Genomic DNA, 26,052 nt, shown 5'->3' with positions numbered 1-26,052 from the left:
CCGCTCCTCTTGACAATGAATGTCTACTGTCTGCAGCGAAGGAATAATAACGCGTCAGAGAGACCGCCCACCAGGGTGACGTCGCGATGAAATCCGCTCGTACACAGGCTCTAGTTGGATTGTCACATCGCAGGATCATGATCAAATATTGGTGCCTCGTGGAGACCTTCATCCAGCAGTGGATTTGACCATGGCTGATGGTGGTGATCTACATTATATGACAGTGGTTCTCAACCCTTTTTTGGCTACTTCACCCCTTGTTAAATTGACCCAACATGGTTCTGAGAAATATATTTAGGAATAATGAACATGAATATTTTAACCAAATGTCCATTTTGTGAGGTATCCTAACTAGCTAGTAACTGAAAGCGAATACAAAGAAATACCACAGACGCTCTGCATGCAAGACGTTTTTGAAACCACATTGTCTCTCCTATCAATGAGTTCAGAAAGGTATTTTATATTGTCCTGGGTTACCATACGATTACAAATGTATCACAGTTATTTTATATTGGCAGATTCATACATGATTATTCACCAATGACTCATGTATAATATAATTTCACACATTTATAAATCACCTCACAAACTCCCTGAGACATTGCCACGTGTACCCCCAGGGGTCCATGTCCCCCCCCAGTTGAGAACCACCGTTCTATAGCATTGTCTGTCGGTGGGTAGTTGCTCACTAAGGGCATCGCCGCCTGCCCTGCTGTGTCGCCGCATGTGCCAGGCGGGCTGCAACGCGGAGATGGTTCGCTGGCTGGGGCTCGTGCTGTCGGAGGCCGGAGGAGGCACTGACCCCGTCATCCTGCCCTACGACTACGTGGACATCAACGCCCTCGGTCACGTCTTTGAGGCAGAGCAGGACGCCTGCAGGTGACCCGAGCTGTCTCGACGTCCGGCACTTCAATTGCCGCGGCGCGCTCAATTATACATGGGACGCGGTCTCTCATCGTACATTTAATGATGGCGTGAGTGCGCCGCGTGTGCCTTGGTTGCAGCTCATTTTCTTCGTGCAATATTCACCGTACACCGCAAGTCAGGTGCCGAGGACATTATTGTGATTTGTGATAAATATAGAGATTCCTCCAAAATGGCTAAAAGTTTTGAACATCATTTGGACAAAGTGTGAGCATAATGTTTGACTTCGTAGTCAAGTTTAATTTGGATAGTTTTTATGATGATATTTGTTTCATCAGTTATATTATGAAAAACAAGGTTTTCCCAAAATTAATCATATCTGGGTTATGGTTCAGTTGTGTTGTCATTTCAGCCGTGGGAGGTCTTTTTTTATTGGCAAAATGTCACCTGAGACTACCAAATGAACAAATTAGCCATAACTCTCCCATTAAAGTCAAGCATGTTGTTTATGATATTGTATTATTTCACCTTTGACCCTTTTCCAAATGCTGCTGCTCACAGGGACAAATCCAGGCATCTCAATCGCAGCACAGGTCTGCCTTGAGTGACTCATCCACTTCAATCGATGCCCTCTAATGCAGCCAAACCTCAGCATTATTTCTCTGTCTTTGAAGGTGTTTGGCTCAGCTTTGAAAACACATTCTGGAAGGATATAACAACTGCTTTTTGTAGCCCTTTATTGCTTGTCGTATCCAAGTGAAGAGCTCTAACCTGCAGCTGTATAAACAGGGACATCAGCATAAAATATTTTCTTTTAGTCCTGTAGTTCTTGGCCTTAAAACAGAAATTTAGCATTTTTACATGGTGAATCTTTACAAGTTCAGTGATTCATGTTTAGCTAAGCCAAAACGCGATACTTCAGGAGTCCAGAGGGATTTCAGGTCACTTTTTCATATCTAGCTAATAAAGAACGTGTGTTATTTTGTCGTACAGCCGGACGTTACAGAGGTCTACGGCCGGGAATGTTGATTCCAAAACAAGTGTGAGACGGAACGCTTCGCTTAATGGTCCCTACAAGCAGCCAAACAAGGTGCAAATGGTTTTCAGTAATGTTATTTGTCAATTTAACATGTCGGCTTTCGCGACCAATATTATCCATAATAGAGGTTTTTGGTTCGATCGTGTAAATATATAAATGTGTCGTTTAACCCGCCACCACCCGACACAGCCAATTAGTAAGGTTTGGCTGTGTCTTTAAGGCGAAACGTTGTACTCGAATTGTAAATGTTGTGGGTTTACTCACCAACATACCGGTGTGCTGAACTCGTAACTAATTGACATATTTTGTTTGCGTGACAAACCTTACTAATTGGCTTTGTCGGGTGGTGGCGGGTTTAACGACACATTTATATTTTACACGATCTAACCCAAAAACCTCTTATGAATGTTATTCGTGTAATAGAAATTCTTTAACGTTAAAAACACCATTGTGTTCTTTTATTTCGGCTTAAACGTAAGAAAAACACCATAGTTTATTTTACCTCGGCTTACATACATTGTTTCTGGATTGGCACTTGCGATGTTTCAACCGTGCCATGCCAATCGGATAGTGCTCATCCATCACCCATAGAAAAAAACGCATGCCTGGAATGTTTTACTTTTATCCAACGTTGACATACCCTAGCCCAAGCCTCCGCTCTAGCACAGCCTGGCAGCAACAAAAAGGCAAAACACATGCATGAACATACCTTTTGATGACTCAATCACTCCTTCCTTCATATGCCACACTGTCTTTTAATGCTTTGTTATGCTATCTGCCGCTCATTTGAAATCCTGTCAGGGGTGTTTTCAAGGCAATCAAGTCCAATGCAGACACACTGATAAACTGGTTGTCAGAGAGGAGTCCAATGCAACAGGACCATTATGTAACGTCTGCCAAGTGGTCAAATTGCTCTGAAGAAATTCCCTTTTGGCTCGTGCTACGATTGCCTGTAGCGGGGTTACCAAACTCCGGCCCTCACAACCCACAGCATGGTTTGACTTTTCACGTTCATCAGTCTTTTCCAATCAATTGCAAATTTAGTTGACATGTGCTACACATGGCTGATGATTGGTAAATACGGCCATCGCAACATAGAGAGCGCAGATTCAAATTCAGAAATCTCTCGACGCCACTTGTGGGATGTTTTGCAATCATTGGGCGCACGCAACATGCGCTTGGCTTCATTTGCACTTTCACAGAGAAGCTTGGCAAACATGAAAAGGTGTGCCTTGGTGGTGCATAATGACTGGAGTTCGGGAAACGCTGACCTGCGTAAGCTATGCTGCTCGTTTTCCCACTCTTTTGTTTTCATTTAAATCTGCTCTTCCCTCTCGGGCGGCTGCTGCTGCTGCTTCTCTTGGGCTGCCCCCTGCAGGAGGGGAAGGGGGAGGCGGGCAGACACGCTGCTCTGTCCCGCCAGCGCTCTGACCCTCTGCACTACCAGAGCCCCTCCCCGAGCACACGCCGAGCACAGGTTTTGGGGGGCAAGCCCCCCACGGGACCCAGTGCTGGTGACCAGGGGGGCAAGTCTCTGCCTCGGGATCGCAGGCAGCAGGTAATGTGCGAGGATGCTTGCTGCTACTGCTGCTTCGATTTTTTTTTCCTGCAGTTTATTGCTTTTCTGGCTGGTGAATTGTAAATCTTCTTACGGCACTTTTACTGCAGTAAATTTAAATGGGTTTGATTTAAATGCATTTTTATTATTGAAGTTTATTTTTTTACTAAATTTAGGCTTGATACAGTTGGCGGTCACCAAAAAAAATACTCTCAGGGTTTTAAAATATTTAACATTTTCATTATAGATTTACAAATTTAATGTCCGCTGTTTGCAGGATAAGAAGATTTATGTCACAGGCAGAAGAACAACTGTAAAACAGCAAGCGGCAGCGCTGAGCGAACAGAAGGAGAAACCGCAACAGAACGCAACTGTCAAGAGGAATCCTTCCAGTAAATATCTATTGATTTTATACGTCTGCTTTTAAAACAAACACTTCTCCTGAACTGAACTCAGCGACTCTGCGTAAATGTTTAGAAAGTATTTGCAATTTCACTTTCTGATATATCCAAAGTACCCAAACTGATGACAGATGTCTTTACTTTGCTGTGGACACAAGTAAGCTGCTCTGCCACTTATGTTTAGCTTTTGCAGATGCGTTTGAGAGCTGCAAATTCCATACGCCCAGCACGTGATAAGAAGGAAACGCAATCCCAATGCCTTTGCTGCTGCCTTAAGACAGGGCTCCAGATATCCTGCTTTTAAAGGCACGTGCATGGAATAAAGTATCCCTTAGAAAAAAATAAGTGGGGTTTTCTCTGGTATGTATTTCATAAAGTGATATATATTTTAAAATGTTGTGATACCATATTTACGGAGGTGGTGCACAAGCACACGTAACAAAACCTGGACACAGTCGATAATGCTGACAATTACACATTCTTCCTCTGAGGGCAGTGTTATTGACGAATGTGCTGAGTTTTTGTGATTCAATCCAAGGGATTTATTTTGGTGTTGTAAAAATGCATAACTGTATTGCATTGATGTTAATGTGCTTTGAATTACAATTCATAATTAATAATATTGATAATCAATTATTAACCCCTAAATACGATTCGTTTAGTTTGCAGCCCCTTTGTCAATCTACTGCTGGGCGGAGGCGCCCCCCTTATGGGGGTTGTATCGCCATACTTACCCATGCTGGTCAGTGCGGATTGGTGAAAAGGAGGGCCTAGAACCAGTTACGATGCCACCCGCCACTGATATTAGCTGGATTGTCCAGGATTGACCGATACAGCTCAATCAGAACTGCGCTTGTAGTCCAAAAGCAAAATCGACGTCAAATGCACGCTCTGCATTTACTATCAGACGCAGACTCGCAGCGTTACGGCAAGCATCGTGCAGAGGCCGACGCGAAGAGGTTCCAGGCAGAAAAGGAGGAGTTGGAGAAAAAGAAGGAACGTCTCCGATGCCAACTGGCACAACTCAAGACCCAGCGCAAGGAACTCAAGGAGGCTATGGAGAAATGCACGGGTGGGTGGGTGGGCAGCCGCTGGCATACACTTTGGAAACTTGCAGCGACGCCACACAGTTCTTGATTTAGTTGGTTGTGCATTTTTTTCTTGGTTTTCTTAAACTATGGTATCATTTTTATTTTTATTTTACTTTTATTATTTTTTTTTACCTACGTGACTTTACCGAAAAAACCTAAGAATATGAATCCTTGCAGTCACGAAAGCTTCAAATCTAGAATTAATATGGTATCATTATTATTATGTACATGGTCGTGTCATCGTGCGTTGGTCCCCATTGGCTAAAAATAAGTTTGGAATAGATAACAACACGAAATGTTCAACAATTTTTGTCTTTTATAAATGTTGCTGTTGTGCTCATACATCACGGACCTCTCTTTTAAAATAGTGAGACAACTGGCTAAATGGGACCATCCGTGTAACAAAATCAAATAAATTACAACAATAATTCATTTTATGTTCCACAATCTCAAATATTCATGCACATTCATAATCTGTAACTTGTTTTAGTAAATCATGAGACTGTAATAAAATGTTTTGTTTATTACAATAGGAAAATGCAGAGCTTTTTCTGAGATTACTTGACATTCTACATTTTCTTTGGCATAAATGCCTACTCTCCGGAGAAGCTTTCATGCTAAGAAAGTAAGACTCCTCAAAGGCAAATTTTGCCACAGGGCAGCACTTTTCTAACGACTTGAAATTGTTCAGAAGCCAGCACTGACCGGCTGTCCCTGATGCTTTTTGGGTGTATTTTTGGAGACAGCCTCCAGCCATTGTTTTTTTTTTGCTAACATATATTTTGTAATTTAATCCAAATTGTATCCTGATTGGGCTATCGATGTCACTCCATGAAACATAATGTAAGTGGATCTCTTGCAGAGCCGTGCAACCCTTCAAGTTATAGAAGAGCTCACCTGAAGTGGATGTCACAGAGCTACCTCTGAGAGATCTCTTCAAGTGACTTCTGGTCCACACAGTAGAGGGCAGAACTTTCCCACCTGCTCTGTATGTGAGAGTAATGTTTGTTGCATGATGGTCAAATTGATATTTTCATTCTCAGAGCAGGAATTTAGCCAATTAAGTGCAGGACAACAATTTTTTGTCACGGATATTTTTTTCATGCTGTTATTTGAGACCATCATGGTTGCTAAGCACTGAACGAAAAGCCAGCAACAAACACCACTGTGCAAGTTGTGATAGATAATAATCAACACGTTCCTTCAGAGTGGGCAGGTAGGAACTTGGTTGGACAGCGCATTCGTGCACGACAGAAAGCTCGCGGTCACGTGACGCACTTCAACCAAACCGGGAGCGTACATGTTTGGGAGGAGCTATGCACGACAGACAGACAGAAAAATAATCCCTGGTGGGCAGTGTGGAACCTGTTGTACCTACCTGTAACACATTTCTTGGGTTGAGCAGTCTAATCACAGGCGGCTGCCTACATTCATACCCAGGATATCAGCGGTGCTGGCTCAGCGCTCTGACCTCTGACCTCCAGCCATTGTAACGGTGGCACTTGCTGCAGGTGGTGGCAAGCAGCGGCTCGGGAGGCTGGAGGAGCGACTGCACAAACTCGAAGACGAGTGCCGGATGCGCGAGCAGGAGCGTGTAGAGTTGGAGCTCAAGATCACCGAGGTCAAGGAGAGCCTGAAAAAGGCCCAGGCCGGAGGTCCTTCGCTGGGTATCACCATCGACCCGAAGGTCGTGGGTTCCCCTCCTCTACAGGTCATTGTGTGAACGTTCACCTTGCTTCTGCTGTTCATGCGTACTCTTGGTTGTTTTTTTCCTTTTGCGAGAAGATTTCTTGTAAAAATATAATTTCAAAATATGTTCAATGGATATAAATTACCTGTTCTGAGTGGCACACCTAGCTAAAAGTAATGGAGAGGGTAAATTGTATGTATATTTTTTACAATTTAATATTTATAATAAATCTCAAAAATTATCCGTGGCATACAACAATCAGGAATCTTTTGTTTGGAGGGGTTGGGGGGGTTGTTGGGACTCCCCCTTGTCCTCCACATAGCAAAATTGACCCAAACTGCAGTCTTGAGACTAATTGAAAACAAGCATAATGATAAAGTTTTACATTATTGCGCAAAAGCTATGTTGTTAACGTGGTTTGGCTACAGTAACTGCTTGATGTCAAGCCGTTTCTCATTTGTCAATGACAAAACAATCCCAACACAATTAAACCAGCTTGCATCGATCTTTTTTTGTAGAGTCCCCAGGTACAGAGGGTGAAGCGTGGCAGTTCCCTCGGCTCCAGTCCAGAACCCAGCGACACAGATATGGCGATGCTGCCCGTCAACTGTGCGGCCATGCTCAAGAGGAAACAGAATTCTGCACCGCAAACTGGCCGAGGCCACGTCATTCAAAAGGCCAAGGTATTGTGCTTTGGTTGCTATCTTGTCCCACTTTTTGCAAGATCATCTTCTTGAGGTAGCTGTCCTGGGAAATCTTTAAATCTTCCCAGGACATTAAAAGTTGTCAATTGCGTAAGCATACACTACTCCCTACTTGTGTTTTTCGTGAGATATTCACTCCATGATTTGTCCCATTTAATTGTTCCTCGGAAGTGGCAACATTATCTGTACTGTGACTTCAAGAACATCACATCTCATCTGAGGTCATATTTTTTCAGGATGACGACCGCTTGTGTTGCGATCGAAACGTCGTACTTTTTTGTTTTTTTCTTTGAACCCATCTACGTGACTTTACCGAAAGACCCAAATAATATGAATTCCTGCAGCCACGAATGCTTTAAGTCAAGATTCATTTAAGGTCACTGGTGGTTTGAACCTAGATCATTTTGTCATGTATTCCAGCATGCCTGACTGCATGCCGATGTCTCAATTAATTTCGATGCAGACATGTTTAATTGGTAAGCTTTATTGTGAATGCCTGCTGAAATTATGGCTAAGCTTACACGTAAATTTAAGCTGTGAAATATTTGTATGGATAGGTTTCCAAAAAAACTGTTGCAATGCTAATTACATGTGCAAACTTTAAGTGTGTATTCTAGAATTAAGAGCTCATGTGGTTTAAGAGGGATTTAAAAATGTCATTGAATGTTCACATTTACTAATGAACAAATGTTGCTCTCGTTCACAGGAGTGGGAGAAGAAGGGGACAAACTGAGACGGGATCCAAAGTGGATGGTTACACTGTGGCGGTGTGGCATGCGGTATATCAACCACAAAAAATATCTATATTTAAAAAAACAAATTTGTGAAAACACTGACAAAAAAATGTACGTCTATGGAACTGCAGCCAAATCATCTCTGCTCAAAGTAAAGTGATGTCTCTGAAAATGAACTGACTTTTATACAACGACGTGTGTTCTGCAGACATTTCATGGCGTGTAAATCAAGCGTCGCTTTTCTTGTATCTTGCTGTTTAAGATACTCGTTAGTACATGAGCTAAAGGTTGTCCTGTTGAGGAGAGGTGTACTGATGCATTAATTTGTTAGTTAATATCAGCTCTTAAGCTAACCAATGTGTGCATCAAATCATATCTGCATCAAATCATGTGTGCAATCAATGTTTATCGATTCACACATCTTGTACAGATGCTGCTGCGGTGATGTAATGGTTAGCTTACTGGACTTTCCAAAAGGTCACCAGTTCAATCTCCCTGTGTTTCAGTTGAAACGTTGGATATGTTTCTGAAATCCCTTCCCCTGCTTCGGTCCATCCAAGTCATTTCAGCGGGTAGACATAGTTCGTCCATCGGCAGGTCACGTACATATGTACATTGAACTTGTATCGCACCGTACGTAGCCAACTGTGCTACTAGGTGTGGTCGGTCAAGTATGGGTACTGCCACCTCTGCCAAGACATCTGGCCAGAGTGAAAGAGGAGATAACAAAAAAATGTCCTGCTGCGGGGGGGTGCTCTCGAGCTCCCTCGAGTGCAGGCCGTTCCACCAGAAATTGCACGAGCGAGCAATTTCAGGACTACACCTTTTAATTTTTATATCCTGCATGGAAGGGTTTCACGTGATCCCTGCCCAGAGCAGCCACTCGTGGCCGCTACAGTCATCAAAGCGTTCCAGAGAATTGTCACACCCCCCCCCCCCTCGCTATTGCGTTTCTTGCCACGGTTCTTTCTTTCCTCTCTGTGGACACGTAGCAACTGCCGCAAGTACTACGATAAACAGCCGCTTTACGGCAGTATTTGTGTTTGAAAGATGTAGATGTACGCGGTTTTTTTTTTACGTATGCAATAGTTCTGCCCAATCCACATGTTTTGTGGTGCATTGCATTGAAAGAAATGCAAGGATCACGTTTCAATTTTTTTTTTCGGGTTGGGACAACAACTTTCTAAATTAGACAGTTGTTATGCAGTTGTATCCAGTGTTACTTCTGCGCAAGTTTTGGCTGTTGTGCTGTGCATACATAAATATCCGAATTGCGTTTGGGTTGCGTTTCCGGGTTGTGATTTCTGACTCGAAGCTCGGCACGTGGATCGTGCCGAGCAACGACGTCTCACTTGGCGCGTGTGCTCAGAATTTCGCCAGGAACTGGATTGAGTAGATTCTCCCAGCACGTGGTAAGAAATGTCGGACGTCGTGCCGAACAATACGGCGGTACAACCCGAAAACGATCGGAGAGCTGAGCACCTGGTCTCGTTGGAATCTTAAACCGTTGAACATCGCAATCTGTTTCCCCGTACTCTCGTAGTGCAGATCGGTATTTTATCTGACATTTTAACATTAAACTGCTAGCTTTGGGGTTTTCTTTATTTTTCTTCTCATTGTTTTGCTTTACTATGTGCAATTGTTAATACAGTGAGGTGCCTTTTATAGGTGATAATTTAATATTTAATGTAAACGTTTATAATGCACTTACTCAACCATCCCGATTAGGAATTGGTGCATCAGTGAGAAGTCATCAACGTTCATAACTTGTAATAATTCAGCAGGTGTCTATTAAAAATACTATCAATGTGGTTTTTAACAGTTTTTCCCAATGTGCATTTAGATCTGGGCACATTTCTGATTGAATTCAACAAATATAAAGAAGATATTTTTTAATTTGTCTTTCGGTGCTAATATAAATGTTTTTTTGTGACACTCTGTGTGCAGTGCATGGCTTGCATCAGAGTAACACCCCAGACACGTGCGTAACAAAAACGACGAAAATAATTTAACCAACCCTTTGTATGACCGTCCTTTGTCACGCTGGTCCGTGCGGGTCAGTGAGCTTGGAAAGGGGCGGTTGGGGGTGGGGTGTGCACAGGACCAGTTCATATATATTCTTGGTTCTTTCGGTAAAGTCACATAAATAGAAAACAAAAAATCTAAAAAAATAATCAAAATAAAATACAAATAACGAAATAAAAAAATACATTTCAAATATTGATTTTGAAGCTTTCGTAACTGCAGGAATCCATACTCTCTGGTTCTTTCGGTAAAGTCACGTAGGTATAAAAATAAAATAAATCACGACGTTTCGGGCGCAACACAAGCGTCCGTCATCAGGTGGGAAAGCGTAGCCTGCTGCTGAGGCAGACTATTTTAAACGTCGTGATTTATTTTATTTTTATACCTACGTGACTTTACCGAAAGAACCAAAGAGTATACATTTCAAATAATAAAAGAAAAAAGCCCACGACGTTTCGATTGCAACACAACCCGTCTTCATCAGGCGGTTTTTTGCTTTTTTGCATCGGGTGGGTTTTTTGCTTTAATTATTTTCAATTTATTTTTCACTTTACTTTTTTATTGAAATTTTATTTTAGATTTTTTGTTTTCTATTTACGTGACTTTACCGAAAGAACCAAGAATATGAATTCCTGCATTCACGAAAGTTTGACGTCAAAAGTTCATATATAGCTTGCTACTGATGTGAGCCTTGACCGGGAACCAACTCAGGCCGTCATCGCATGGGGTAAATATCGCCCTTGCACCAGCACTCCCCCCCCCCCCCCCATACGCGTGTTATGTTACAGTAAATATCAAGACCAAGAGCAGTGCAGACGTTAAAGCTAGTGCACAGGGCTATGCGAACTTGCTGCTTGTTTAATTGGAGTTTCGTCATCTCAACTGGGATGTATTGAGCTGAGGAATGCTGAATACATCAGGAGTTCTGATATAGTCTCAGCTTTTGAGATGATGCCACAAGGCACTGCACACACTTCTGTGCTTCATTCAATAAGAGGATGTTTTTTTCAACACATTGCAATGTGTATTTTATGCCACAGTCATAGCTCACTCATTCCGTGACATTCATGTTTTGGCTAGGTGTTATGTATTGATCGCATTACTGAAATTTTGTAACTGTTTTAAAGTTCTTTTTTTACAGAACAGAAAACGTTTACTGTCACTGGATAACATCAAGATGATGGTTGCAGGAATGTAAACATAATATTAGGAATAAGACAGATCGTCACAACTGCCTGTTTAAAAGAAATCTCAACACACATTTTTTGTTTAGACACGTTTTTGACAGAATCGTTTTTTTCTTACCCTGTACATAGTATCTAAAACTAATGCAACAGTGTATGCTGTATATATTTCATATCTGTGTAGTGTTACTGTTAGCACAATTACCACTGAAACAGTTTGTATGGTTTTGACAGTGAGAAGCTGCTGCTGCTGCTACCTAAATAACTGAAAGAGATCCAAAATCAACCACCAACTCCTGTACATATTAGGCATTAAGAAGCCTTGTCTCAACATTTGTCAGAGTAGGTCATCGTGTGCAGTTGTCAATACCCAAATTCCCAATTTGTCAAAAAATTAATCAAGCGGAAAGAAATATTATATAAATAATTTGACCACAAAAGTCTCAATGAGTCTCAAGACCATTTTGTTTCATGAGGGCCAGGCTACATGGTGATGTTTGACCAATACCATAAATAAGTGATTGACTTCACGTGGGAGGACACTAGAGAACCTGGAGAACCACCTCGGCATGACCACACTGCAGTCCCACGCCGACAATACCTGACAAGCGCTGGTGTTAACCCATCAATGTACTAGCCAGGCCAAAGTCCTGCGTTCTGACGAGACCTGGTGCATTTATAGTGATTTGGTCAAAAAAAAAACCGACAGACACGTGCATCTCGCCCGTGCTTAACGTATGCGTGTTGCTGTAGCAGTAGCGATGGTTTACTTTTTCATTGGTGTGTGTGTGAATGAGCGTCTCACTCTCGGCTTTAGAGTTCTCTAAAACAAAACGTAGGTATGTGTGTGTGTAGAAAGATACACACATGCTCGCTTCAACATTGCCACCGGTGGCTCCAAGTGAAACTGATCAACATGGTCATTTTAGGAAGACTTATAGGAAGTTCCATTTCAGGGTAACCAAAGAATTTGTGGAACAATTTTATGTTGTCAGAATACAAGTGCCAATTTTCAATGAAGAGATGCCAGTTTTTTTTTCACACTGATATTTGACCAGTCAAAACCTCTTGGTGTGACCATTCAATTATCGAATTATATGTGATGTATCAGCCTGTGTCCATGATTATGGCAGCGGTATTTAAATGGAAAAACGTGTGGCTTTTTACATTTACTCCATTTTTTCACGTGAATTCTACAGTTAACAAACTGGCTTTCATTGTACCTTCGTCAATGTTATTTTTTGCAAATATGTCCGTGTTAATTGATCTTTAGCCTCCTTAAATAATAGGTGACTTAATGGTAAATACAACCCTTTAAAATATGGTTTACATCTTCGCATGTAAAAAAAAAGATTTTTGCTCATTGAGAGTTTATTATGAGAAAAGAAATGTTTCAAATGCATAAAAAGAATTGGTGTTAAATATTAAGCAAAATATGGTGAATAATGTATATGTTGATTCTATGTTTCTATCGTTTTTAAATATAAGTTTTTCACACACAAAATATCAAGGTTTTAATTATTTTTTCAACATCACTTCATAATTTCTAAACTGTTATGGGATTGTAAGTGTGTTTTTCTATCATAAATTAAAAAGCTGTCTACCTTAACAGTGTCCTCATTTCATTTTGAAAATGGTTGTACATTTTGTTTGTGCGCTGTGAAATGTTACCAGGTAATTGCATGACAAAACACATTTTCCAATTACCATTCCTGAATTTCCATACACAGTACAACAACTAAAGCTTATCTCAAAATAGGTAATATTGTACACTTTTAAAAATAGCTATTTCAACCCTTTGTCAGTACGCTGATGGTTGAAGGCCTCCCCATAGTATAGGTCATGGATTGTGTTTGCCCATCCTTCAACACACACTGGCTAATGTGGGGTGGGGGGTCAAGGATCGGTTCAGATTTCACTTGCCACTGATGGCCAGGAATACAACTTAGATCTCGAGGCTCATCGTGCAGTGTGCTAACCACTGCATCTCCACTCCACCCCCATATGTAATACAGTGCAGTATTCGCATTTAAAAAAATAATGGTAAATGTTATGTGATTTACCTAACCTAATATATAAAAAACAAAATCTCGAGATTAGACTTGCTAAACTATCCTATAAAGCGAATCATTCTTTGTCACAAATCATGCCCATTATTTTATTTCAGCTGTTCCTGATACACACAGCACAGTACTATTCAAAATATTACACTAATCTTGATTTGACGCTTCCGTGACTGCAGGAATCCATACTCTTTGGTTCTTTCGGTAAAGTCACGTAGGTAGAAATTAAATACAACAAATCACGACGTTTCGATCGCAACACAAGCAATCCTCATCAAGTGGAACAACCACAGCAAGAAATACGGCAGAACCAACACCTCTGCCGTGGCTGACCATTGTTATAACGCTGTGGGCTCGCATGATATTGTTTTTCCCGAGACCAAGGTACTCTGCAAACCTTCGGGCAACTATCAAAGTTTTGGTCATGAAGCCATCCAGATATATAAACGTAGACATAACTTCAACCGAGAAGATGGATACAAATTGAGGAATCATTGGAAGGATGTTATTAACCAGGTAAAGCTTGAACTGGTTGTGGTTGATTCCATCATACCTGCCGGGTACTAGTCTATTTTTCAGAGTTACTTTTACCCCGTGTCCCCAGCTTCCCACTTCTAGCCCCGCCTACTTCCCCCCCACAGCCTCATTTCTTCTACCCCTGTCGCTCACGCAGCCCCCCCCCCCTTCTTCTCCCCCCTTGCTCCTCCCCCCTTTCCTACCTATATAACCTCTTGCCACGGCAGCTCTCATGCCTACTTCAGCATTTTTTCTTGCTGTGGTTGTTCCACCTGATGAGGATTGCTCGTGTTGCGATCGAAACGTCGTGATTTGTTTTATTTTTTCAACCTGACTTTACCGAAATAACCAAAGAGTATTACACTAATATTTTAATTTCCGATTTTTTTGCGAAAACAACAAGTTGTAACATAATTTGTTTTGAACATTCAAATATTACCACTACATTTTCACCATCGATGTGACAACAGTGTAAGCCTAGTGGTAATGCCGTGGCTAATTCCAGATGCTGCTTTGAATTTTTATTATTTTTGGTAATCGGTAGAAAACTGAAGTGAACAAATAATTGAAAGAGCAAAGAATTAACAATAAAATTTTATTGAATTGGCAATAAAGATACCTCACTTATAATAAGACATGTTGGCCCAAAAGTCAAGACACGGGTTATATTTATTTTAACAAATCACAAAGGGTAATTTTATTTATTTTAACATGTTCAAACTGACTTCCATTAATGTTAATGCATGCATGAATTATCTGTCGAAATGAATGTAGGCATTATTTAAGATTAGAGGTGTAATCTTTGAACATTCAGCAATTATGTTTAATCTCAATTCATTCAGGGTTCTCGGTCGAGTATTTTTTAAACGATGGATTTGAGATGATGCCTTAAGAAAAAGAAGAAAAAAGATATTAATAATAGATCAAATATTAACTTAAATCATATATAAACATGTTAATGCCAGTGTTCAAATAAAATAACCACGTGTCCTGACATTTGGCCCACCCTGAATATACAGAACAGAGTTAACAATGGCATGTGCTGCTTTAACATCACATAATAAGAAAAATATTTCTACAAATAGTAACAACTGTTTTCTTTACCACAAACCAGTGTAATAATAAACACGTTAACATAGACAGGAAATATAGCTTTAAAAATGCTAAGCACACGTTGGTTAAAGCAGGTGTTAAATGATAAAAAAAAGTTGCATTATAAAAAAAAATCCAGCTTACAAAAAATATTTTTAAAAACGAGTACATGCACACCTGACAATAACATTCCATCTTTAATGTCACTCCTCACTTTGAGTGTGCATATGTCCATTTGGGACTGAGAGGCTTATATTTTATTAGCTCCATTTGTTTACGCTGTGATTTGTTAATACCTTGTTTTAAATACAAGACTGAATCCGTTTTTATTTTGCACGCAAGATTCATATCCTTGCCTCTACACATACGTGAATCGCGCAGTACGAGACTGGGAAACAATAAATGTTAGTGCATATCGGTATCGTACTCCTTTTGGGGGTACATTTTTTCAACCTCGCTCACAAGCCCTTGAATATAGTCCTTCGGCTGCAGCACTAGCAACAGTTTGGTGGTACATTTGTTCAGGAGGCACCCAACACGCTGCAAAGATCATAAGCAATAAACAGCAAATTCTGCATTTTTTGTGGAAATCGCAAAAACCACTGGCGATGAACTTGAATTAAATCAACTGAACTATTTTATAGCGATGTAAAGATGCCATCATGAGAGACATTTGCCAGAGTGAATTTAGGTTTTACTTTTACGAAAATACGACGATAAATTAATCGTAAATATTACAATGTTTTTGTTAGATTTTTTGTTTTTATGTATGATGTGCTTATGCATCTATTTGGGAGTGAATGGCTTACCTGAGTGGAATGTTTATCAGCAGAAACAAGACTGATAGAGTGGAAGTTAATCTCCGTTATTTGCCAAGGCACTGTTTTCTGGTCCGTGATGCATATTGGTAGATTTAATCCATGTTGTGCTATCACTGAACGAGGTTTTATGTGCTTGATCTGAAAAGAAAAAAACATATAATCCCTTTTTTCCAAATAGACTTCCATATTTTCCCATCGCTGTATAAACTTAGTCGGGTGTAGTGTGTAGAAATGCAATAGCATTGCGAACATAATGAATGAATCTCCTAAAATCAGTAGAATTTGTAACATGGCGCAGATTCCGCAAATGTGTGAAAGCACAGATAAGTTGGGAGGCAGCTCTAATCAGCAGAAAAACAATTTCCCAAACTCTGTGGTCCTAGATTTGGATGTATGGCCAACTCCATTAATGGGTGTTTATACAAGTTCAATTTCATTTATTTGGTATAGCCCTGTGAGCCATTCGGCTCTTGAATCGGGTGCAACCGCAACAAACAAAAAACAAAAACATGAACAAGAAAACATCTTAAAGTGACTATGTGAAAACAGAATATCCAAGAAAAGACAGCAAAATATTGCAGAAAAGGCACCGTACACCAACGCTGTGTGCAAAAATATGTGAAGGCGTGACATACCACAGGTCCTTCGGTCTCTATCCCCCAGTCTTCGTTTTCAGTTTTGATGGCGAATAACAATTTTCCTTCCGGGAGACGAGCAAAGGTGATCGGAATCTATACACAGAAGTGTGTTAGTACTATGCCAACGGCATATATGCAAACATCCTCAAAGTAAAAATACTATCCTCTTTGGTTTTTTCGGTAAAGTCACGTAGGTTAAAAAAGGAAAACAAATAAATTAAACGTCGTGATTTAAATTCCTTGCAGTCACGAAAGCTTCAAATCTAGAATAAAAATACCACACAGACACCAACTTTCCGATACACTATATGATTGTGTGCATGTGAATATGTATATCATCCAATCAGAAGTAGTGAAAACATTCTGAGAAAAGGATATTAAAATATGCAGTCTCATCCAATATTATTTTAATACAATTAGATTTGATGAAACCGGCATACAATGAGATGTATTCTATACATAATGTACCCAAAATATGCATATGTTAGGTTGAGCCAATTTTTGTCATCTTGACCACCATGCATACTGCATGAGATGTAAATTTACTACAGTATACATATACATATTTCCTAATTTGTTCTCCAATTATTAACGTGCAAAGGTTTTTGCTGATAATTTTCAATGATCTACAGGGCTACTTTGACCTTTAATGGTTAAAAACATGTTATGCAATAGTGTAGAATGTTACAAAATTTGAAAAATGTATGCATCCAAAAAAGAATGGCATTTCCCTTATAAACTGTTCAAATATCTTCATGTATACGTGACAAAACTCTAAATATATATCTTGCATCGCACAGGCAGCGAATGAAATAGGTCAATTCATTGAGCGTGTCTATTAAGAGGCGGACGACGTTCTTTGGACAGATTCGTCATCTAGATGCCCGCACCCCTGCACATCGGGCACTTCGTTTGGCGGTTGATGTTTGAATCGAGGATCACGACCCCCGTGGTCGCCCTGGCAACGCACGCAATGGCAGCAAGGGCAGCAGTTGCTACCCTTGCTGCCACGTCTATTAATCCACTGCTAGAAGATGGCCTGCCCTGTCTGTGTCAATCACAGGAGATTGTTTGACCATAGTTCACCACACTGGTCAGTACAGGTTGGTGAAGGAGTGGTAGGCAAGGACCAGTTTGTAAATCACTCACTACTGATGTTAGCTGTGGCTAAGAATAGAACTCATGTAGCCAGAATAATGGAACTGTTTGCTAACCACTGTACCACCACTCCCATGGGCACCATATTAAGATAAGAAGAAAAGGCTCTTTAAGCAAGCCTTACCAAATGTTTTCCCAGAGTATGATGTGACTATATGTACTGTAACCTAAATGGAAACGAACACATTTCAACATGCAATATCATTGTGCCGTTTCGCCTTCTGGTGTGTTTCAGGTGGCACGACGTGTTCTTCGGCGTGATACTTCTCTCCATGCGTGGGGAGCTTCTTCGGGAAATGAATTTAGTTACTGAAGGAGTTTCCAGCACATAGAGAGAAACATAAGGCATCGTGCCGAACAACACGCGCTACAAGCTGCAAAAACATCGGAGAGCTGTTCAGCACCATTGTGCAAAGCGATACCAATAGTAAACATTTACCTTATTTTTGGCGTAGCGGTTTGCAAAGAATAAAATATCCTCGGGGTTGTGAGGTTTCATTTCACCCACGGTGATGACCCAGTCGCCTATGTGCAGGATTTCACTCAATTCCGAACCTGGGTCCACCTTCCAGCCAGCAACACTGCATCCAATCGTATTCGGTCAGAAAAGGTCAGTGTGGCCGGTTGGATGCGTCTTCTTAATCGGATTGACAGTTCTGTGATGCGTTTTCGGGTTGCACAACAGGTTGTTCAGGAAGAAGTTCCCAAGATATGGAGTGAATTGTGTGATATAATGCCGAACAACGCAACAGGAAAACACACCACAGGGATGGAAACCTACACAGTAAGATTGTAAACTCTTTCCCATACACTTTCTCGTATGCACTATCAGGTATTAAGTGTTATATTCCTTAAATTATGAAAGTAGAATGTAGAACTGTGCTCTCTCATGGCAGTACTTACCATATTTGTTCCTGGAATTTAACAAATGCAATTTTTTCTACATCTTGCAGAGTGATACACTTTGAAACCTCTTTCATGTCTTTTTCAGATTCCAGATTTCTGTAACAGTGATGCCACATTTCATACAGGAAGAAAGAACATTGTTCATGTTTTGCAACATCTATATTTTTTTATTGCAAATTGTATATATATTAATCTTGTTTACCCAGGAAATCCTCACTGAGTCTTATCACAATTTCTTACGATATATAATCCCAAATTAATAATTTACAAGTATTTTTTTTTTATCAGCAAATTTGGACCATGGCACCAGCACACAAAAGCCTACTTTTGCGAATTATGTCATGGGATCTGTAACGTTCACCGTGAAGTCGACGGTCGTATTAATATAGTGAATACACACCACAGTAATAACCAGGGCGGCCGTTGGATTCGAGCCATGAACCTCTGCAAGAAGCGGCGAACGCGCCGCTACTTGGCCACGTCACCACCCATAATAATCCACGCAGAAAACGTAGAACCCACGCTTGTGCCACAAGGTGAGATGTGCCCACAGTTGGTTAGCTATCGAGTGTTGTGCAGACATTGCAACAGCACTGAGGCCCACTGATTGGAGTGCTCAGGCCCCAGGCTACAAAGAAGGCGGGGGGCAGGGTCATTTTAATTCCCTGCACAATGGCCCATGCCAACCACACTACGTCAGCGTGTTTAATAACTTCATACTGATTTTTTTAAAAGCATTATACCTCAGTATAGATAAGTAATATTTTAAAAAACTGTTTTCAAAACACGCTTTTATTAATTGTACTAGTAATGGCAGAACTCCACAACTCCAGGAAGTGGCCCCGAAGCTTGCCATAACGAACCGTGGTGATATACAGCCAACGTCAGTTGAGCGTGGACAATTAGACCCAAGCCGAAACATAACATATAAAAAAAATTATGTTGAAAAATATATATATTTTTTATGATAGAATATAGTATTGTCATCAGTATGACATAAGTATACCAAGTTTGCAGTCGATACCACATTGGGAAGTTACAAGATTTGAGGATACAACAACAACAACAGAGTGAGTTAAAAGAAAGCGTGTAAAAAAATAGAATAGGTTTTACCCTTTGTGGTAATATAACAGGTGTTAAGATGTTAAAACACCAAATATAAACCTTTAGCAAGGAATCAAACATCTAAACACCTGTTTAATTGCGAGAAAGGGTAAAACTTATTATTATTTCTTCAAACTTTGATACTGGCAAAAAAAGTCCCATTATACCTTAACTTGCGATTTAAAGCGTCTGAGAACATTCCCGTTAGTAGTTTATCATCCCTGATATTCACTGGATATGATCGTGGATCAATGTCTTGCATGTCGCGAGCCGAATGCAGGAAACCCGTCTCTTGTTGTGCGACCGTCATGCTCTCGGTCTGTCTACAGCAGTGATCAGAACATGGTCTGGCCTCTGGGACATTCAATGTGATGAGCTCCATTGGTGCATTGTGGATGCTCGGACCCTTTGACATATGTGAACATCATACAACAAATTAAATAATTAATATTTGTGACATATATCAACAAAACAATAATACATTGTACAGAATAATATCAACATTTAATAATTATCAATCCGATTCACAAAATATTTTAGCAAAGTCTTATATTGTATCGAATGTCGCGGTGACTGGTTCAAGCTCATGGCATGGAAATTGAACGTTCGCAATATTCTTAAATAATCCCCTCCTCTGCCGTTAGTGAACGACCATTGTGGAAGAGTAAGCCCACTCTGTATACCCTCTAGAGGGGGCTCTCTCAAGCTTCTTCTCGTGAAAGCCATTCCACATTTACCTTGACCTATATTATGTCTGCTCATAGTTCCTTACATTTTCGCTGGACAGAGGCACCGTGAGCTGCCTATGACACGAGCAGAATCCTCCTTTGAGACACGGCGGGCATGAGACGGTCTTTTGAATGCAAATCTTCGGTGGGTGATTCTCTATATGTGTGTTGACCCGCTTCAGTGGACTTGGTCTCACATTCATGCACTCGTATTCACTCTGTGAAAATATATGTGTCGTATACGTAACAACATACTGGATATATATATAACATTTTACGCCTAAGATCAAATTACCTGGAACCACTCTCTTCAGATCTCTGATGCTAAGTAGGCATTGATTCTAGATTTGAAGCTTTCGTGACTGCAAGGATTCATATTCTTAGGTTTTTTCGGTAAAGTCACGTAGGTACAGCAAGCGTGCTGTGACGGTTCCACCTAAAGACGGAAGCTTGTGTTGCCTCCGAAACGTCGTGATTTTTATTTTATTTTTTATTATATTTTACTTTTATTAATTTTAATTTAAAAAATTTACCTACGTGACTTTACCGAAAAAAGCCTAAGAATAAGTTGGCATTGAGCCTGCATAGTGCTTGGGTGGGTGACATCCATGAACAATACAAGTGTGGTGGTGGGCTGCTGTGAGGTTACAGTGTCAGCAGAGAGCAGAGGGTAGTTCAGCAACATTTATTGTTGCAGATTTTCCTCGCTTCATGCGGTTCCAAAAAAGGGCGCACAAAGTGAAAACACACGAGACAGCTGCCGCCGAGTCGCGCAAACAGTCCCACAATGTTGTCCCACGTGTGACTGAATCCGGATTAAGCGAGGCAAACCTGTACTTTACTTTTATGCTTCAACGTCTATCCCACCAACCCTCACCAGTTATCTCCCCCACTGACCAGTGTGGAAACGTACAATATGTTTCACGACCAATGCTATGATTCATAATAGATTTTTGGGTCGGATCGTGTAAGTAAAGTGTGTGTTGTACACCCTCCTCCACCCTATGCAGCCACTTAATAAAGATGTCGCGTGAACAAATGTGCCAAAGTATCACTGCCTCAGCACACCGGCATGTTGGGGAGCAAGCCAAACATTCAACAACAATTGGGTGCAATGTTTCGCTGGTAATTACAACCAGAATCATCAGGCAGTTGCCAGAATTGTTAAAACGTCCTCCAGCCTTGGACCTTTATTAATCATTTGTTCATTCCATCTCTCATATGACTGTAACGTACATAGCCATTTTGCCTCTTGTTAGCAGATGAGAAAAAGATAATAGCTTGAAATTTATGTTTGCTTTTTCATGAAAATCAAATAAGTATAATAATCAAATTAGTAATGTACAATTATTTGGAGATCGGCATTCCACGTGTAATTTCATAAGTAGCTAACTTAATGCGGTGATAAAAATATAAACATCCGACATGGTATCATTACTCACCTTTGACATTTTAATTTTCTCTAGTTCCAAGTACCACTTTTTTGTTTCCTCTCTGATCATAAAACATAATGTAGAAACATTGCACAAGTGAACAGATGCAGTATATTTCTTAACAAAAGTTACATTTATGACAATTTAAAAAGAATAATGTAATATGTAAATCACGTGTGGAATGTTAATTCTGTTATATGTTTCCTATTTATAATAGAGGTGGAACAATTCACCCCTAAATGATTTAGTAATTGCAACACGTTGTCGCGATTCAGGGTAACCATTTGATTAATTATAGATTTTTTAAAAATACATAACTGTGAATAATAGCGCCTCTAGTGGCTGCTTGGGCAATGAGAACCGATTGGACAATATCCGAATTGAAACATATCACTTTCTTCCACTTGTGATTAGAAGCATGCACCGTCTGCTTTACAATCAATATTATGCAATGAAATATGTATGAATCACTATGCTGCTAATATATTACTAAACTCTTTTATTTGCCAGGTAAAGCCCACTGAGCTGTATAGCTCTTTTTCAGAAGCGACCTGGCCACAAATGACAGCTCAACGAAGTGGCTTATCGTGTGAAAATGTATAGCAGCCAAATAATCTAAACGCATGTTTCTAAATGTAAAGGGAAAAACCGGAGGACTCGGATACAAATCTACGCAACCACGGGAAGAACATGCAAACTCCAAATATACAGGCGTCAGGGTCTGGATCGAACCCATGACCTCCTGCATACCAGGTGACAGAGATAACATCTTGCCACCACAGCGAGAATATCGATAAAGCTCAATTTTAATCTCACCAAGGTTCATTGCAAACCTTATTCAAGAGAGCAGCATGGGGGAGGGCCAATTTCCGAGACACACATTGGAATTATCTCCATGAGTTCGACGTCCAAGGGAAGACCTAAGGCCAGATGGTAGTATACTGTTAGGACACATCTTGGAAGTTGCATATCTGCTGTGCAACAACTGTGGAATCTACCAGAGGGTGGAAAGCGTTGTGGTGGTATCATCAACTTTGGCCATGCTGACATCTTGGTGACATCTTAATCTTGAAGGTTCACCACTTTGCACATAGTTTTTAATAGCCAATGATACAATTCATATGATATTTTTGGGTTGTTTAAAATAAATTTCGTTGTGGGAATTGTTCTTCAACTTACCCTATGATGAAACAAAACAATTGGCGTTTGGTTAACCATTTATACAACATGTGACGAGTTAACTTGTTGGGTTGTGGAGAGTTTTGACGACACCAACTTGTCCATATCATTAGGTGGCCTAACCCAAATATCAATTATGAATCAAGCAAGGTTCATCTCTATTCACAACCTGGAAGCAACTGCAAATGGACTGCACGACGAGTTGTGTAGAAGACTTTGGCCTACCTATCTTCGGCGAAGAGGAAGAGCTCACGGCTTTCTGTTTTAAAATATATAACGGATTCTGTTCTGTGCATGATCACGCTTGGCACAATGAGCCATACATCACTGACTTCAGGGATATCTGTCAGCTCCTGCAGACTGAAAATAGCAGAGAAGCGATGTCAATAAAGTGGGGCAACGTTTCTGTTAATTGGTACATCTGAAATACACCCAAATGTCATTACATAAAAAAACATATAATGTCCAGGTTTCATTGCTAACACAATAAAAAAACAACTATTTTACACAGCAACGTCCTGACCATTTTCTCCGGATTATAAAATTCTCCAGCAAGTAAGACAGATCCTAAAATTGTGCCGAGAGTCAATCGAGTTATACAACACAGGACACACACTGAGTGGATTATAAGAGGCACCCCCAACTCTTGCTTTAAAAAATAAGGGGGGAGGGGGAGGAGAAGTGTGTCTAATTATAATCAAGATAATATGGTAAACATAAATATAACATGGATGTGCCAATACAACTGATGCTATTTGCTTACGTTCCTATTTTAAATTCCCCAAGAAGAGGCTTTCCTTCCTTGAATTCCTTTTCGTCTTTGTAATATTTAAAGCTGTAACTGCCTTGCTCATTTTGACAAAGAACACAGTAACGTTTCTTCCAGGAGATCTGCACAGGGAAAGAACATACATATAAAATGATTTCTATATCAAATAGTAAATGACAATTTAAAACATTTATTTACAGGTCGTGGAGAAAGTCATTGGAGAAGAGTTGAAAGAGGTTTATCTAAACTTTACCAAAAGTACATTATTTTATATCGCATTCCATATATTTAAAACCATTATTTGAACTTGGAAATACTTCTGATCAAATACAGATTCAATATTAAAAATTATCATCGTCTTTTGTATAGCGCCCTAAACACCAGGACAACTCAAAACACTTTAAATCACGTCTCATATATTAAACAGCACCCACAGTGCTAGCTGTCAATGTGCAGCACCTGGACTGCAAGCAGGCGTTAGTATGCCAGTAGAGGGTGATGATTGTTATGAAAAATCCTAATAGAGTAAGGTGCAGGTAATTTCCGAATTCGGGAAAAAATGTGGACCCTGACTCTGGCACACAAATGGCCTGCTCTTGCGAATGACGTCAGGGGACCTTCAACGTCCACTGTAAAGCAGACGGCCGTGTAGTATTATGGGTATTACACCTTCAGTAATAATCGAACTGAAAAATACTGCAACAAGTATCGCTCTTGTTGAGCATTAACATTTGACAGCATCTCTAAGGGGCAGAAATGAAATAGTTCATTGCAAAACAGTCATAACATACCGATGGAAAAACAAGTATGTCGATATTTATTACGAAAAAAGGAAATATTTAACTGGCAGCCCTCGAATTAGGAAAGCAATTCGTTCCTGAGACCCGTTTGTAAGTCGAACGGTTCGTAAGTCGGAACACAGTAGTCTACTGTATATTTAAATGCCCACACAGAAACACTCACTCCCAGCACGAGAATGATTCATTACATCTCGCGGAGGATCGCTCAGCTGAACACATTATTGCCGCGGTTCAATTTTCAAATGATGGTTCGCGTTTTAAGTCAATGTTGAAAAACATTTCATGGAAGCTGCTTCGTAATTGCGGGTGGAGAGGGGTAGCATCGGTTCAGATATCATTCCCAACTGAAATCATCCATGGCCGGGAATAAAACTCAGGTCTCTGGGTTCATAATTTTCCACCTGATAAAGTTAACCTTTGCTCCCAATCCATACTCCGCAAGTATGAAATAAATAATTAGACAAATTGTATCCTCCATATATCTGTCTGTGCACATAAACATATGAAAGTATTACTTATACAACCCAGCAGTGGCATGACATTCTGGGAGTACATCGTTTCAGCAGCAATGTTTCTTCACAAGCGAACTCTGGACTGGTTTCGACATAGAGTATATCATCAGTAGTCAGGCTTGCTTGAATCAATGCTGGTGAACTGCCAATATTGCAGGCAAGCAATCTCCTCTCATGATAGGGGGTTCCCAGTTTGACACAAAATTATTAAATGCGGTGTCTACAACTCAAAGTAATCATTTGCGCCAACAGACGTAGCTTGACTTGGGGAGCCGAGTCACTTTGATAACCCAGCCAACAAGTTGCTCACCGATATTTTGAAGACAATTTTATTTGGAGGAGGAGACTTTCTCAAATATCCTTCGCAAATGATTTTTTCTCCCAAACATTTTGCCATTGTCAACCTCACACCGTGAAATGAGCTATCAGCAGGCCACGCAGAAAAAAAAAACATGCAATTAGCTGAAAGATTAATATCCGACTTTAGTGCCAAGACATATTCTAATCGTAGCAAAACATTAAACCACAAGGAAATTACAAATGCAACTTCGGGTTGATATTTCCGCAATACTGTATGCAAGTGTAGTGGTGATACGCGCTGGGGTGGCGATCAGGTGCCAGCGCGTCGTGATTGGATGTGTGTGTGGTGACGCGCGCTGACGGTGAGGGATCAGGGGTCAGCGCGGGATCGTGGGTTGTGTGGTGCTGATTGGCTGGGTGCCGGTGACGCGCTGGTGTGGGAGTGATCGGGTGGCAGCGCGGCGTGATTGGTTGGTGAGTGGAAACACGCGCTGGGGGAAAGAGGATCGTAGAGATAGCGCGTTGTGATTGGTTCGCTAAGGAGCGATGCTCGCATCGAGGTCCGCATCCGCTCCGTCTCCCGGGAGGAGGGACTATATAAGGTGATGCGCACAGGTGCACGGCGGGGAGAGTGTAACCAGCGAAGACTGAAGACGGAGAGGAAGAGATAGGGCCCTGCGGTACCTAGTCCCGCAGTCCTGTGAGGACCGGGACTCTGTGTAACCCAGAGGCGGAGTGTAGGG

The 26,052-nt window shown here is 40.7% G+C and overlaps 2 protein-coding genes across 5 annotated transcripts in view; one reads left to right on the top strand and one right to left on the bottom strand.

Annotated features, from left to right (window-relative positions):
- The window catches only part of AFAP1L2 (actin filament associated protein 1 like 2), a 47,736-nt gene extending 34,843 nt beyond the window's left edge, over positions 1 to 12,893 (top strand). For 3 of the 4 annotated variants that reach the window (XM_078861504.1, XM_078861505.1, XM_078861502.1), the window contains 7 exons: positions 734 to 879; positions 1,858 to 1,954; positions 3,282 to 3,461; positions 3,739 to 3,853; positions 4,770 to 4,934; positions 6,465 to 6,664; positions 7,162 to 7,420. In XM_078861504.1, the coding sequence (XP_078717630.1) occupies positions 734 to 879; positions 1,858 to 1,954; positions 3,282 to 3,461; positions 3,739 to 3,853; positions 4,770 to 4,934; positions 6,465 to 6,664; positions 7,162 to 7,380 (1,122 nt within the window). In that variant the 3' untranslated portion in view covers positions 7,381 to 7,420. Of the gene's footprint in view, positions 1 to 733; positions 880 to 1,857; positions 1,955 to 3,281; positions 3,462 to 3,738; positions 3,854 to 4,769; positions 4,935 to 6,464; positions 6,665 to 7,161; positions 7,421 to 8,053 lie in introns of those variants that run through there. The other variant, XM_078861503.1, reaches the window with a different exon arrangement.
- A 2,150-nt stretch (positions 12,894 to 15,043) lies between these two features.
- On the bottom strand, positions 15,044 to 25,497 carry PLEKHS1 (pleckstrin homology domain containing S1). The gene is made up of 11 exons (XM_078861207.1): positions 25,320 to 25,497; positions 23,692 to 23,819; positions 23,154 to 23,288; positions 21,759 to 21,810; positions 20,361 to 20,534; positions 19,756 to 19,994; positions 18,482 to 18,580; positions 18,018 to 18,159; positions 16,418 to 16,513; positions 15,771 to 15,920; positions 15,044 to 15,501 (listed from the first exon to the last, which is right to left on the bottom strand). The coding sequence occupies exons 1-11, from the start codon at positions 25,461 to 25,463 to the stop codon at positions 15,367 to 15,369; spliced, it is 1,494 nt and encodes a 497-aa protein (XP_078717333.1). The 5' UTR covers positions 25,464 to 25,497; the 3' UTR covers positions 15,044 to 15,366.
- Between the last annotated feature and the right edge of the window lie 555 nt (positions 25,498 to 26,052).

The sequence above is a fragment of the Lampetra fluviatilis genome, chromosome 12, assembly GCF_964198595.1.
Source record: "Lampetra fluviatilis chromosome 12, kcLamFluv1.1, whole genome shotgun sequence".
In the NCBI taxonomy this organism is placed as follows: domain Eukaryota; kingdom Metazoa; phylum Chordata; class Hyperoartia; order Petromyzontiformes; family Petromyzontidae; genus Lampetra; species Lampetra fluviatilis.
This window is presented reverse-complemented; position numbering and strand designations above follow the sequence as displayed.